We start from the raw sequence: 14,934 nt of genomic DNA on the forward strand, positions 1-14,934 counted from the left end.
AAGTCTGAGTTCTCTTTCTTTGTGGCAAAAGACCTTAGATGTAAGACCTGAAAGTATATGGTCTTGGAAAATTCCCATCGATTTTTGGCCCCATGCTGTTCTTTGGAAAACAGATCTATGTAGATGTCTCTTGACCATGGCTGCTTTCAGGCTGCTCAGGGGACTTCTAAAATCCCAGGTTACCCCCGGGACCGGTGATGGCAGAATCTCTAGAGGGGCGTCAAGGCATTGTTTTTTTTTTTCTCCTTTGTTGTTTTAATTTTTTTCTAGATCAGAAAAATTTCAAATGTGAAGGAAATTGTAGTGCTACTACAGTGAACATGGATTGCGGCATTTTACCACATCTGTTTTCTATCTCGATTTCTGCATCCACACTCCTTTTGTTTCTTGTCGAGAGTAGGTTGCAAATGTCAGGACACGTCATCTCTACGTACTTCAGATGTAGCTCCTAATGAGGAAGACGTTTTCCTGCGTAGCTGTAATAGAGTTAACACACCCAGGAAATGTGACTTTAACATAATGCTATTATCTAGTATTAGTCCCTAGTCACATTTCCCCATTTCTCCCAATAATGTCTTTTATAGCCTTAAAAAAAATTCCAGAGTCCAATCAAAGATCACGTAGTACATTTCATTGTCATATCTCTTACACTCTGGAATTCTGTGACAGTTCGCCAACCTTTTAACAGTCTTTTGTGCTATTGATTCAAAAAGGAAAAGTCTGATCAGGTTGCATAGAATACCCCTCATTTTGGATTTGCTTAACTGTTTCCGCATGCTTGGATTTAAGGAAATGATGTGTTTATGGCACGTGTACAATGATCAAAATGTCATGGAAAATGAAATTAAAAGCAAGTTTACTTTGTTGCAATAAATTTTAGAGTCTCTGTGGCTTTCATAGTAGTCATTTTCCATGAATCTTCTGGAGAGCTTTTGCAATCTGGAGGTGACGCGAATGGGAAAAGAGGACCCAGTCAGGAGGCATGTGATGTCGGGTTGTCTTGTGCTGAGGGTAGTAATGTTGGTCACTTGAGTGAGGTTGTGGTTTGCCAGCTTTCTCCATTCTAAGGGTGCTTTTTTTTTCTTTTACAATTAATAATGTGTGAGGAGACACACTGAGAACCTATGAATACCCGCATCTTCCGGAAGCTCTCACATGGTAATTTCAGCAAACAGTCGGTGTTTGGTGGAATCAGCTATTACTGTGATGATTCTCAAACTGTATGTCTGTTTCCACAATTTCTGTATTTATTAATTACAAGTCTTTTTTAAAAAGACCTATTAATTTTTATTTGGAAAAGTAGATTTCCAGTGAAGAGGAAAGAGACAGAAAGATCTTCCATCCACTGGTTCGCTCCCCAAGAGGCCACAACAGCAGAGCTGAGCTAATCAGGAGCCAGGAGCCTGGAGTTTCCTCGGGGTTTCCCACGTGGGAGGAGACTTTGGGGCCATCCTCCACTGCTTTCCCAGGCCACAAGCAGAAAACTCCCTGCTGTGAACTGGCTGGCGCCCCTGTGGGACACTTGCAAGGGGAGAATAGCCAATTGAGCCAAGTGCTGGGCCCTAATTACAAGCCTTTTGTAAAAGAAACCTTTTGCTCCCCACCATTTAACTCCGTCTAATCTCATCCAGCTAAGGCGGGCAGCCGGTTGTGGGAAGAAGCATTTCTGATGGAGTTGTGCTGAAATCTTAGACCACTGCTTACTAGCCCTCAGACTATGGCAAAGTACTTGATCTCTGTGTGCCTCTGCAGTGTGCCTGGTCTGTGAAAACGCAGGGCATCAGGGATTTGCCCTGAACGCCCATGGTGAGTATTGAGCATGGGAGTGGGGGGGAAGATGTATGAAGTAGTTTCTGGTACCTGGTAAGTGCTCAGTAAAGCTGAGTCATGACTAAATTAGACAGAGCTGGTCATGAAGGGAAGGCGGCTGTGAGATAGGGGAGGCTGTGGCCGCCTTGCACTGTGTATATGCCTGCGTATTCGCATGCAAACCTGTGCGCAAGCATGTATAGTTCATGGTCAACAGTGTGGCTGTACAGAAGAGACATACCAGGTATGCTTGATGAAACTACTTTATTCCTATTTGTTTAGTAACCTGTGTATACATTTACATCTCTCTCTTGTGTGTCTAAATAAAAATATGCCCATTCGTTAAAATTATGTGTTAGGACCTAAGTGTTCTTGCCTGGAAAACACACAGAGTGACATAGGAGAGTGGCAGCTGCTTTGTCAGGAGTGAGCCAAAGCATAGACTTCCCTTCCCAATTCTAACACAGATTTATATTGTTGCCATTATCAGCAAATTTATTTAGCTTTATATAGAAAACTTTCCAAGATTCAGTTTATTCCATATAAAAAGAATCCCAACCGAATACAGTAAAACTGGAATTTCCCTCAGAAGTTCCATGCCCAGTTCACCTGGGCATATGATGGCAGTAGCTCTGGGTAAAGAATTCCAAAACCAAGCTGGAGGCAAAGCAGATTTAAAAGAAAAAAAAAGATTTATTTATTCTTATTGGAAAGACAGATACACAGAGAGGAGGAGAGACAGAGAGACAAAGAGCTTCCATCTGATGATTCACTCCCCAAGTGACCGCAGTGGCTGGAGCTGAGCTGATCCAAAGCCAGGAGCCAGGAGCTTCTTCAAGGTCTCTCACACGGGTGCAGGATCCCAAGGCTTTGGGGCTGTGCTCAACTGCTTTCCCAGACCACAGGCAGGGAGCTGCATGGGAAGCGGGGCTGCTGGGATTAGAACCGGCTCCCACATGGGATCCTGGTGCATTCAAGGCAAGGACTTTAGCTGCTATGCTATCTTGCCAGGCCTACAAGGCTGGTATTTTTCCCGCCAGTTTGCACCTGCTATTGAAAGGCGATGGCTTTGTCATCCATCTACCTCTTTGAGGAAGACACAGCTCACTGGTAAACATCAGTAAAATGCCACAAGAGGAGAAAGTGGCATCTTTAAACTTCATTCAGTTAAACTGAAAATCACTCTCCTAGCTTCACACAGCCCCCTTGAACTAGGTGATAGATCAGGTAGAAGAGGCAAGCGAGTCCAGTGCAGTGACGGGGCAGGGGGGAGGCCTGGAAAAGCTGTAACAAGCGTACTGTGGCAGACAGGTGAGGTGATGGTGTGGCGTTAGAGAAGGCAGTTAAGTACAATGTGTGAAGGCTTTGGGACAAGAGGCAAATGAATTGGTTTCATCCCCCATCAGGGAGCGAGCTGTGAGTCCAGGCCAGGGAAGCAAGTGCAGCTTACTAGCCCAGTTACAGGGCTCAGGTTTTCTTATGGGCAAAATGCTCACTCATGCTGCCTCTTTGGAGTTTACATTTAGCTTCTCTGAAAGTCAGTGTTGCAGAGAGAAAGGGAGAGGTGTGAGGAGGAAGAGGCCTTGCATCCATGGACAGGCTCACTCCCCGGAGCTCTGCCTTGGTCTTTCACATGGGTGGCAGGAATCCGAGTGCTCGGACCACCCTGTCCTACTTCCCAGCAGCTTAACAGGGGCTGGAATCAGAAACTGGAATTTGGTCCCAGGCACCCTGGAAGGAGAGCACCCCAATGAGCTTCTTAACGCACTGTGCCACAAAGCTTGCTCCTTGAGTAGCCTTCATAGAGGTTTTTGAGACTCACTCACTAGCCTGGAAAGGGTGTGGTAGCAAATGCATTGTTCTTTTTGGTTAGAAAGAAGTGCAATTATTCTGTTCCATGTCCTCAACCTAGTGGATTTCTCTTCTCCAAGAATATCATCACTTTCTCCTTGCCCCCCCCCCTTCAGTGTTGGCCTCAGTCGTGTTTTGCAGAGAGCTTTTGGAGATGTGAGCCTGCACGGGCCTAAGCTGGATGAACTTGGCTAACACTAGGCCTTCAGGTGTTTTCAGGCACTCCGTCGGGACTTGGGCAGAATTCTTTGAGTGTTAATGTCAGTTTTCACACATCTGTCATTTTACTCATTTCATGTTCACATTTGTGTCTGCAGGGTTTGTTTTCAGCCGAATATCTAGAAAATAAAAGGTCTTCAAGATTTATAGTAGAAGTTCATCTTAGCAGAGGCCAGGGACCTTTCTTCTGTCAAGTGCCATTTGGATATTTACAACATCATTTGCAAGCCCCACAAAATGATCAACTGAAAAATGTAACCTGTTATAGGTGTGTTGGACCTGGAGGCCCCTCTTCCCATGGTTGCTTTGATAGGGCCAGACCAAATGATAGCACAGGCCTTATGTTGCCTGTGGGCCAGATGTTCTCCACCCCTCTTTAAGGTTAAAGGAGGCACAAGAATAGAGGACTAGTGCTTGGAGCACCTGTCTGCTGTACTTCCAGTGCTAGCGGGAGGAGTCTGCATCCTTGGGGGCACGAAGGATGAGCTATACTTCTCAGGGGCTGCAGGGTGAGGTCTTGTCCTTTCCACTGGCTTGTGATTCTGTACACTGGGGTGAGTGGAGAGTGTTTCTAGAGTTGCCAAGGATGTGATGCGCTGATGTCCTCTTTGCTGCCTTCCCGTCTGCACTTCTTCAGTGAGACTAAGGCCCGTTACTCTGCATTACACCCATCAGGAGGCATAGTGGCTACAGCGTAGAGACCTTTCCTTCCCTCACTGTGATGGCACGCTGTGCCCGGAGATCATATCTGCTGTCACTTCCTCTCTCAGGGAGAAGATGAGAAAAGAGAAACAGTTCCAGTAGGCAGTATCCAGAAATACCTGGAGCATTTCTAACCGTGCTTCTTTGAAGCCCTCCATCCTGTTGGATGTGGTGGCAGCAAGGCATGGTGTGAGGCTATCAGCCATGGGCAACCAGCTCGGGAGCAGCGTGGTTCCCTTTCCAGTCCTGTCCTCCTTCCCTAGGCTTGCAACCCCACTGCGGCATGTCTGTCTCTGCTGTGCATGCCTCTGCCATCCCCGGCCTGCAGAGTGTGTATTTTCCCCACAGTGCGCAGCCAAGTATGGCTGTTCCATGGACAGTTGCATCTGTAGTATGAGCCAGGGCTTCCCAGGTGGGCCCACACCGAGGGAGTGAGATGGTGCAACTGTGGAGTGTCCTCCAGTCAAACCAAGTGTGGTCCTGGCTTCTGTGTGGATTTTCCTGGGTTACTTGTGTGCAAGCAGCCAGGGAGCCTATTTATGAGTCCCCTGGGATGGAAAGAGGAGACCAGAAGTAGATTGGTTGAACCCCTCGGGGGAGTTTGAAATGGTGTCTAGAGCAGGCTGCAATTGAATTGGCCTGTTTATCAGGCCCCAGTCTCGGCATGTTGAAAGGGTGATGATTAGGAAGAGAAAGGCCAGGAGCCTTTATCTGTTCCTTTGCACCTTGGGGAAGAAGCCCCCTGCCTTGCTAGCATCAGAAGCAGACCATTCTTTTTTTCTCTAAGCACATCGCATCAGCTTTCATTAAAACCCAGCAGCAGCAAATCTAAAGCCCCATCCATGGAAAACCGTTTAAGGCAACACTGTGCTCCAGTGCTTCGGGGTGGGGCCTCTGCCTTCTGCACCGTTGGATCAGTTTCTCATGTCCATGCCTCTTTGGCCCAGCAGCTTTTAAAAGACCAAGAAGCATTGCTCTGCTTTCTCCTGCCTCTCTCTTAAGGGACCAGGGCTGCTGTGCCTCTAGTCATGTCCCAGAGAGATATCTGAGACCAGTCAGCTTAATTTGCCTGCATGCCTAGGAAGCCTCTCTTCTGAAGTCTGAATTTGCGAGATGAGCTATGTCTAAATGCTTTTGTTTTTCCCATGCAGGCGAACGACGGAGACGGCGGTGTCAGGTGGCATTCAGCTACCTGCCCCAGAATGACGATGAGCTGGAGCTGAAAGTTGGCGACATCATAGAGGTGGTAGGCGAGGTAAGTGAGCTGCTGGGTGGTCCCGTTGCCTCCTGTGTGTGGTCAGAGCTGCCAGCCTGCCTCTGCTGCCCAGGAGCCCTTACTGCACATGTGCAGGCTCTGTGGCCTTGACACTGCAGGTATTGGAGCTCCAGGAGACCTTATGCATCAGCAGGTTGAGTCCCCTATGTGAGGAAATGAGTTCCCACAGAGGGATGCCACCAGTCCCGTCGGGATTCAATGGGAGGCCGTTTGGCACCCTTGTCCTTCTAACACAGCCTGTTGAGTAGCTCGGAGGTTCCAACCTAGTGCCATCAGCTTTCTCTTCTGCTTTAGCGAACAGAAGGTTCTAGGTGTCTGGACCTGGATTCATCTCTCAAGTATGAAGTAAGTGTTTGTTCTGGGGGATACTATGGAATACCAACGGAAGGAAAAAGAAGTGATGTATATGACGAGCAGATGTGCATCTGTGGCATGTGTGACAGTCATCACGTTAGTGCTCAGGCTCATCTCAGCCACTTTGTTGTGGAGGTGAGGAGAGGCTCAGGGGACTCTGGCCAGTGCAGGCTGAGGCAGCAAAAGGGGGCAGGTGCCTCTTCTTGGGGAGCGGGACCCTCGCTCCCTCCTCTGCACCACAGACCCTTGTCCTGTTGCCCCTGGCTCTGCAGAACCAGCCCTGCTGGGGAAATGGCTCTTCCAGTCCCGGGGTGGGCTTTTCAGGTTTCACTCTCTGAAAGGCCTGGACAGTAGCAGGCTTTTAATTTAGGGCATCATCATTTACTCATTTTTTTTTTAAAAAAGATGCATTTATTTACTTGAAAAACAGAGTGCCAGAGACAGAGTGACATCTATCCACTGGTACACTCCCTAAGTGACTGCAATTGACCCAGTCTGGTTCAGGCTGAAGCCAGCAGCCAGGGACTCCATCCGGGTCTCCCACATGGTTTCAGGGACCCAATCCTCAGGCTGTGTTTCCCTGCTTTCCTAGCAGATGAATGAAATATGGAGCAGCCAGAACTTAAATCAGCACTCATAAGAAATGATAGCATCCCAGGTGGCAGCCTAACCCGCAATGCCACAACATTGGACCCTGGTAGTTCATTCTGATTCAGTGCTTGCATAGGTGGAATACCCCTTATCTGAAATGCTTGCAACCATAATAGTTAGAGACTTCAGGGTTGAGATTTTGGAATGCTTTCTTAAAGTTAACTGATTGAATCTCCCTACCCTGAAAATCTAAGACTTGAAAAAGTACTGCAAACTCCAAAACTTTTGAGTATCAGGAGTAGATTGGTTTTAGATTCTGGAGTGTTTCTGAATCAGGGATACTCAGCTTGTGTCTGTGTATAGAAATATAATTTTATGAATATCATTTAGCCTTACAGAAGCCCATGATGTATACAAAATGACCCCAGATGCTAAGGAAGACTCTTAGTGACCTGTTGAGTGGCTGGAAGTGGCAGGGTTGCTGCTAGAAGCTGAATTTCCTGACTCAACTATCCTAACATGAGCACAGTGAGAGTTTTATTCAACCCATTAATGAAGGGATCTGGAAGATGGTAAGACTGACTCAAAGAGAATTTAAAAGAGCCAAGTATTTAAAATAACCAGAAGGAAACACGCTTGGCTGAGACTGCTAGATGCAAAACTCTGTGATAGCGTGCAGAACGATAACATGATGGCCGTTGAAGTGTTATCTTTCCTGCAGGGACATACTGTTTGCATCTCTGTAGGTCAGAGTGTATTTTTATTGCCATCTGACAATTACTTGCATTGCTTTTAGTTTCTACCAGTTAGCATCCTCACCAACAGAGTGGTTAGCAAGCCTTATAAATAATGGTGTACCAGACAAAGACACCTGTCCCTAGGGAAGCAGCTAATGGGGTTCCCAGTGTGTTGCTGGGAGGCTATGTGTAAGTTATTTTCTAGTTTTGGAATATTTGTATTATTGTGTCACTCATTTTTTGTAATCCCTGTGTCATGCAGGGAACAAAGGAGATAGTAAGAGATGGGTGAGTGACAAATGTATGGTTGGCAGAGTAAAACGTTCATTTCAGTGATAGAAGGACACATTCCATAAGATTGTCACTATGAGAGAAATTAAAAGGGAAAAGATATAAACAGATATAACTACTTTTAAAAAAGTAAAATTTTCAGTAGTATAGCTCATGAAAGATATTGACAAATCAGAAAAAAATGTAATAATGACAAAATTATATAACATAAAAATGTACTAGGAAGTGGCTATGATAATGAGAAATGATAAATTTTCCATAAACAAATCCCACAATGTAAAGCCTAACTGTGAGAAAATGTTACATCCTCATTAAAGAAATACAGAATAAGACAATATGTAGGAAAAATGTGACACAGTGTTTATTAGTAAGACTGGTGACAAAGCTTACAGTACCGAAGGATTTGTTTATCTATGTGATTCTTGCATGAAGCTGCTTAACAAGATGTATTAAGAGCTGTGAAAATCTGAATAATACTCTTTGATACCATGACTTCATTCATAAGAATTTATTTACAGAAAATGATTAGCAAAAGAAAAAAATGGGAACCATAGTAATTATATCGGTGTTTACAGTAATGAAAAATATTCAAGAAAGAATATTAAATTGTTCAGGTATTATCCTGCTAGATTATGAAGCCATTAAGATGGTATAAATACAGGGGACCTTAAATGTGTATTTATTATGATACCTTGCATTGTAATTATCTGTTATATTCCACTAAACTGAGCGCTTTCCAGTGGCTGGGACCTGGTTTCTAACTGTGTTTATATTCATTCTACCTGGAAGAGTGCCTGAAACCCATTGGGAACATTTTATAAATGTTTACTGAATAAGCAAGTGAACAAATGGAAAGATAAAAACAGTGCTTTGTAAAATAAATGAACAGATCAGAACACAAAATTGCACACACTAAGATACAATCATGTAAGATATATTTACATGTATGTCATCAAAGAATGAGAGGGAACAAGAATTTAAAACGATCCTGTTGAATTTTTCATATACAGATGCTTTAAGAAGAAATACAAACCTGAAAAAATAAATACAAAATAAGGAAAGGAAGATGGTAACATTTGTGAGAGCAGTTATTCACTTTCAGCTCCCCCATGGCGATGACACAGCATTGGGACTGTCCTCACCTTGGTGATAGGAAGCCTTTGCCACCACCTACCACCAGCAGAATGCCAACCCCCTAATTTGAGAGCCTCTCTCCCTGTGGTGGTGGTTGAATTGGTGAACTTGGTTGCACTCAGTCTGAATAATTTAAGTAAGGGATGAACAAAGCTACCTTGTCTGTTTTTCTTATGGTTTATGAGTTTATTTCTCAGTGGTCCTCAGTCAGTCTGGAAACAGAGGCCTGCAGGATCTGATTTGAAGCCCAGCTTGAGCATGTGGTTTGTAGAAACAATAACTTGAACCTTGGGAAACCTGCACCTTGCTTCTTGTGTCTCCAGACATTCATTCATTCACTCAGCAAGCGCTAAGTCCCCGAGATCCTTTAAAGTCTTAACTCAATCAGACAATATTTTTGGGTATGACTGGCAGTTCTTCCTTATTTCATTTTTGCCCATGAAGAAATCAAATTCATTTAAAATCTGTTTGCAGAGAAGGTGAAGGGAGCAGAATAGAAACCCCAGAAAGGAGCCCACACATGTACAGCCAACTAATCTTTGACAAGAAAACTGAAAATAATCCAGGGGGAAAAAATCTGGTCTCTCAGGACAATAGGATAGAAACCTGCAGAGGTAAGAAGCCCCCTGCCCCTACCTGTCACCTTACACAAAAATCAGCTCTAAATGAATCAAGGACCTAAATCTGCACCCACAAATCCTCAAGCTATTAGAAAAGTAGAACATAGGAAGCACTCTCCAAGATGTAGGAATGGGGAAAGACTTCTTGGAAAAGATACCAAAAGCACAGGCAGTCAAAGCCAAAATAAACAAATGGGACTATATCAAGCTGAGAAGCTTTTGTACAGCAAAGGAAACGATCAGCAAAGTGAAGAAGCAACCAACAGAATGGGAGAAAATCTTTGCACACTATACAACTGATAAAGGACTAATATCCAGGATTTATAAAGAGCTTCAGAAACTCAACAAAAGCAAAACAAACAACCCTGTGAAGAAATGGGCAAAGGAAATGAACAGACATTTTTCAAAAGAACAAATTCAAATGGCTAATAGACATATGAAAAGATGCTCAGGCTCCCTAGCTGTCAGGGAGATACAAATGAAAACCACATTGAGGTTCCACCTAACTCCAGTGAGATTGGCCTACATTCAGAACTCTACTAGCAACACCTGCTGGCATGGATGTGGGGAGAAAGGTGCCCTCCTTCACTGTTGATGAGAGTGTAGGCTAGTACAACCACTATGGAAATCAGCATAGAGAGTGCTAAGAGAACTGAAAAGTGACCAGCTATCCCACTTCTGGGAATATATCCAAAAGAAATGAAATCTGTATATGAGAAAGGGATCTGTAATCCTGTATTTACAGCAGCACAATCTACAATAGCAAAGACATGGAAACAACCCAGATGCCCATCCAAAGAGGAGTGGATAAAGAAACTTTGGTACATCTACTCCATGGAATACTATTCAGCCATTAAAAAGAATAAAATTCTACTATTTGCAATCAGATGGTCCCAACTAGAGATCATTATGCTCAATGAAATAAGTCAATCCCCAAAGGACAAATACCATATGTTCTCTCTGATATAAGGCAGCCTTCATGCAAAACACAAGATCAATAGCCCTTTCAATACTGTTTTTGCTATATCTCATGGGTTTTGATATTTTTGTTTTTATTTTCATTTCTTCAAAAATGTTTTTTTCTTATTCATTGACTCATAGGTCATGTAGTAGCATTGGTTGCTTCAAGGTTTTTGATTTTCATTTCTTTAATGGCACATTGGTTATTCAGGAGCATGTTATTTAACTTCATGTTGTAATTTTCTATTTTTCTTCCTGCTTATTTTGTTTTGTGGCTTTTCATTTAAGGGGATGTATAGTAACAGTGTAATAGAGACTGTCATATCCAGATGTAAAGATACAATGCAGTATGCATTATCTCAACTTCCAAATCCAAAATGGACTCCCAGTGAAGCTGTTAAATATAGGATGCTGGACTCTGCCGTTGTCAATGCCTACAATGTCAGGACGCACTTACATAGCACAATGATGGACTCAGGACTGTTTAGAAAGGACCGCACTAATACAGGGGAGATTAGTGTGTGTGTGTGGGGGGGTGGAAATCCCAGCACCTATGGAACTGTATCATAAAATAATAAAATAAATAAAAATTTACAAGAGTGTTTGCTTTATAGGTGCCAAGACATACTTAAAATCTTGTTAAAGTATTGTCTCATTTTAGACAGGTTTATATCTCTTTTCCAAAAAAAAGTGTTAACTTAAAATTTTTTTTATTGTAGTTTCATTATTCATAAAGCCTAAATGATCTCATAATTATTTCTCTAAACAACTTCGGGGCACACCTCTGATTTCTTAACACACTGAGACAATCAAGTATTCATATTCAGGAGAGAGAAACCATGTTTAGAGGAGAAAGTGTTTGATTTGTGTCATTAGAATATAAAACAGGCTGCAGCCATATAAAAATAATACACTTGCAAATTTAAATGTATTTATAGTAGATGTTCTAGCTGAGTGTGCAGTGCTTCAGTGCCAGAGAAACCGTATTGATGGGATTCAGAGAGTGACAGAATCCATGCGCTGAAACGCTCCTCAGGCCAGCGAGACAGGCTGCAGAAGGTCCCCAGAGGGGCGTGAGGGGGAGTTGGCCTGTGTCACACTCGCTGCAGGTGAGGGAGAAGCATCCCTGGAAGAAAGGAAAGATGCGAAGAAGCATTTAGATTCACTCATTAGCAAGCACAGTTTGTGTGTGTTAAGGACGTGGGCTCATCTGGAGGGACCAGGACAGCAGGGAAGCAGTGGAGGCTGACTCAAGGTCTTGGCTGCCGTACATCACACGGGAGACCTGGAAGCCTCCTGGCTCCTGCCTTTGGCATGGCATAGCCCCTGCCATTGCAGTCCTTTCTCGCTCTCTTTCTCTCTGTCTCCCCTTCTCACTCTGTAATTGCCTTTCAAATAAAAGTAAAAATTAAACACCATTTTCCTAGTGATTTTAAAAATTTCAAAATTCCCCCCTCTGTCTTTCACGGGGAAAAGGAACAGTATGAAATTAAGTTATTTCTGAAAAAAAAATCTGAGGGGAATTTGGGCATGTCAGGTGTTTTAGCTTGTTTTCTCTGCCCTGGGAAGAGCGGTGAGGCTGCAGACATTGCGGCTGGCTCCGTGCGCTGGCACGCCTCTCCTTCCCCTGGCTCCGCTCACACCCACTCCTCCAGCGTGCTGCTGACTGGGTTTGATTGGATGAAAAAGCTATAGCACCTGTGGTTTCTCGCTGCTGCCCTGCAAGGGTGACCTTTTCATCCCCTACCTCTTGCCTTAGTGCCTCACAAATGCAGCTGGTCTTCCCAGGATCCCGCGGGCAGGCGTGGGAGTGTTAAGATTCACCAGCCGACCTCCTGCAGGACTAAAATCTAGCCGCTGCCTCCTTGGGCTCTGACCCCACTTAGATGCTGTTGACTGGAAATTGCAGAGCATTCAGATGCAAGCTGTTTTACGAGCTTTTTTTCTTTGTCTCTCAGACACAACCAAATGGAAGCTGCTCGCTTGCAGCTCTGGGTCACAGTTGGGCTGTGGAGCACAGCAGTGAGTTCTAGAACTGCCTGACTTGGTTACAATGGGACGTGGGCAGAATGTGTTCTCCCCATTAAGGGCTCCTGCTCTCAGAGCACATAGGCCCGTGCTGCCTGGCCCGCACTGCTGCCACTGAGCAGCGGCTAGACTGTGTGCCTCTGCGCTCACCCCGTGGCTAATGGTAGCCCTCTGCTGATTTCCTATAGGCCAATCTCAGCAGACTGTGACAGTGATCCAGGCAGTGGCGGCAGTGGGCTGATGCTCCTGTTTCCCCAGCAGGCAGCCTGCTGATCCTGCCATCAGGAGTGCTTCCTCTCAGGGTCTTGGGCCGGAGCCACTTACTCCTGAGGCCCCTTCCTGCTGAGTGCAGTGGGCCTGGTGCAGACCCCCTGTGCTGTCAGGCTTTAGGCCAGGGATTGCTCGCCTGCGGCCTGACCCTTGGACTTCCCTTCCTGCCCTGGGGTCCCTAGGTGCAAGAAGCTTTGTAACTGAGAACTCTCAGGAAAGACCCCACATTGTAAAGCCCATGATGGCTGTTATTCAGGCTCACGGCATAATCTTCCTAACCATCTAAATCCTATAAAAAGCTCCTGGAAAGAGTAATGCGTATGAGTTGAGTTGGCATAGAAACAAAACAATGGAAATGCTGGTAAATGCCATGCGTTAGTCTTGCATGCTTGTCTGGGCAGTCATGTATAGATGAGTCCATGCTGTCTGTGACCATGCAAATGTGAGTCATCACTCTGCAAGTCTGCATCTTATGAGTTTCCTCACAGATAGTGGAAACATGTGGCGGACCCCTTCCCGGGATGTCTTACATACTCCCCTAATTATGGCTCTTATTTCTAACCTTTAAAAAAAGATTTATTGGGCCCGGCAGCTTGGCCTAGCGGCTAAAGTCCTCGCCTTGAACACACCTGGATCCCATATGGGCGCCGGTTCTAATCCCGGCAGCCCCGCTTCCCTTCCAGCTCCCTGCTTGTGGCCTGGGAAAGCAGTCGAGGACGGCCCAAAGCCTTGGGACCCTGCACCCGCGTGGGAGACCCAGAAGAAGTTCCTGGTTCCTGGCTTCGAATCGGCATAGCATCGACCATTGCGCTCACTTGGGGAGTGAATCATCGGAGGGGAAATTTTTTTTTTAAAGATTTATTTTATTTATTGGAAAGTCAGATATACAGAGAGGAGGAGAGACAGAGAAGAAGATCCTCCGCTGGCTGATTCACTCCCCAAGTGGCCGCAATGGCCTGAGCTGAGTCAGAAGCCAGGAGCCCAGAGCCTCTTCCAGGTCTCCCACACAGGTGCAGATCCCCAAGGCTTTGGGCCATCCTCAGCTGCTCTCCCAGGCCGCAAGCAGGGAGCTGGACAGGCAGTGGGGCCACCTAGACATGAACCAGTGTCCATATGGGATCCTGGTATTTGCAAAGCGAGGACTTTAGCTGCTAGGCTACTGTGCCGGGCCCCTGTTATTTCTACTCTTAAAGATCTACCTTAATTTTGATTTTTTTTTTCCCCTCAAAGCTGTCCTTGAGCTTCCAAGACCTTGGCTTGACTTTATTCAACAGCTTATGCATGCTAACCTGTAATATTTTCTCATCTTTTTACCTGGCATGGCTCATTTTGAGTCATGCCTTTCTGCCTGGATGGAATCTCACTTTTTTTGTAGGACATGAAAGTCTGAGAAAATCTGTACACTTATGAATTCCCAGCCCCTCGGGTGGACTCACAGTGTGTCTGCTTCTACTAGGATTGAGGGGCCTACCAAAAACAACGGACAGCTGTGAAGTATATAAATTATGGAAGGATTTGAATAAAAGTCACACAACTGCCAAATTTCTTTTTTTCTTAAGATTTATTTATATTTATTGGAAAGGCAGATTTGCAGATGGAGAGGTGATACAGAGAGAAAGATCGGCGTCTCCTGGTTCACTCCCCAAGTGGCAACAGCCAGGTTTGAGTCGTTCCAAAGCCAGGAACTTCTTCCAGGTCTCCCACACAGGTGCAGGGTCCCAAGGTTTTGGGCTGTCCTCCACTGCTTTCCCAGGCCACAGGCAGGGAGCTGGATGGGAAGTGGGGCAGTCAGGACATGAACTGGTGCCCATATGGGATTCCAGTACAAGCAAGGCAAGAATTTAGGCACTGAACCATTGCATCAGAGCTGCAAATGCCAAATTTCAAGATAGCGTTTGAACTGGGTCCTTGATGCATTTTTCCTTTTGGCTTGACTCATTTTAGTCTTTATATTTATTGACTTGACATTATGTGCATGTGGCCAAAAAATTCCGAAGGTTCCAGGTTTCTGTCATAACAAAGCAAACTGGTAATTTAGTCATTCTCAAAAGGTTCTTACTTCCCTCGAAAAAGGCAGCTTACTCTCTGTCGT

At 45.0% G+C, this 14,934-nt stretch overlaps 1 protein-coding gene across 6 annotated transcripts in view; it reads left to right on the forward strand.

The window, feature by feature from the left end:
- The window catches only part of LOC121166752 (SH3 domain-containing kinase-binding protein 1-like), a 187,424-nt gene that overhangs the window by 28,321 nt on the left and 144,169 nt on the right, over window positions 1–14,934 (forward strand). For all 6 annotated transcript variants that reach the window (XM_040996026.1, XM_040996028.1, XM_040996024.1 and 3 more), the window contains exon 2: window positions 5,733–5,836. In XM_040996026.1, the coding sequence (XP_040851960.1) occupies window positions 5,733–5,836 (104 nt within the window). The remainder of the gene's footprint in view (window positions 1–5,732; window positions 5,837–14,934) is intronic.

The sequence above is a fragment of the Ochotona curzoniae genome, unplaced genomic scaffold (assembly GCF_017591425.1).
Source record: "Ochotona curzoniae isolate NIBS_2020 unplaced genomic scaffold, NIBS_Ocur_1.0 patch218, whole genome shotgun sequence".
Taxonomy (NCBI): domain Eukaryota; kingdom Metazoa; phylum Chordata; class Mammalia; order Lagomorpha; family Ochotonidae; genus Ochotona; species Ochotona curzoniae.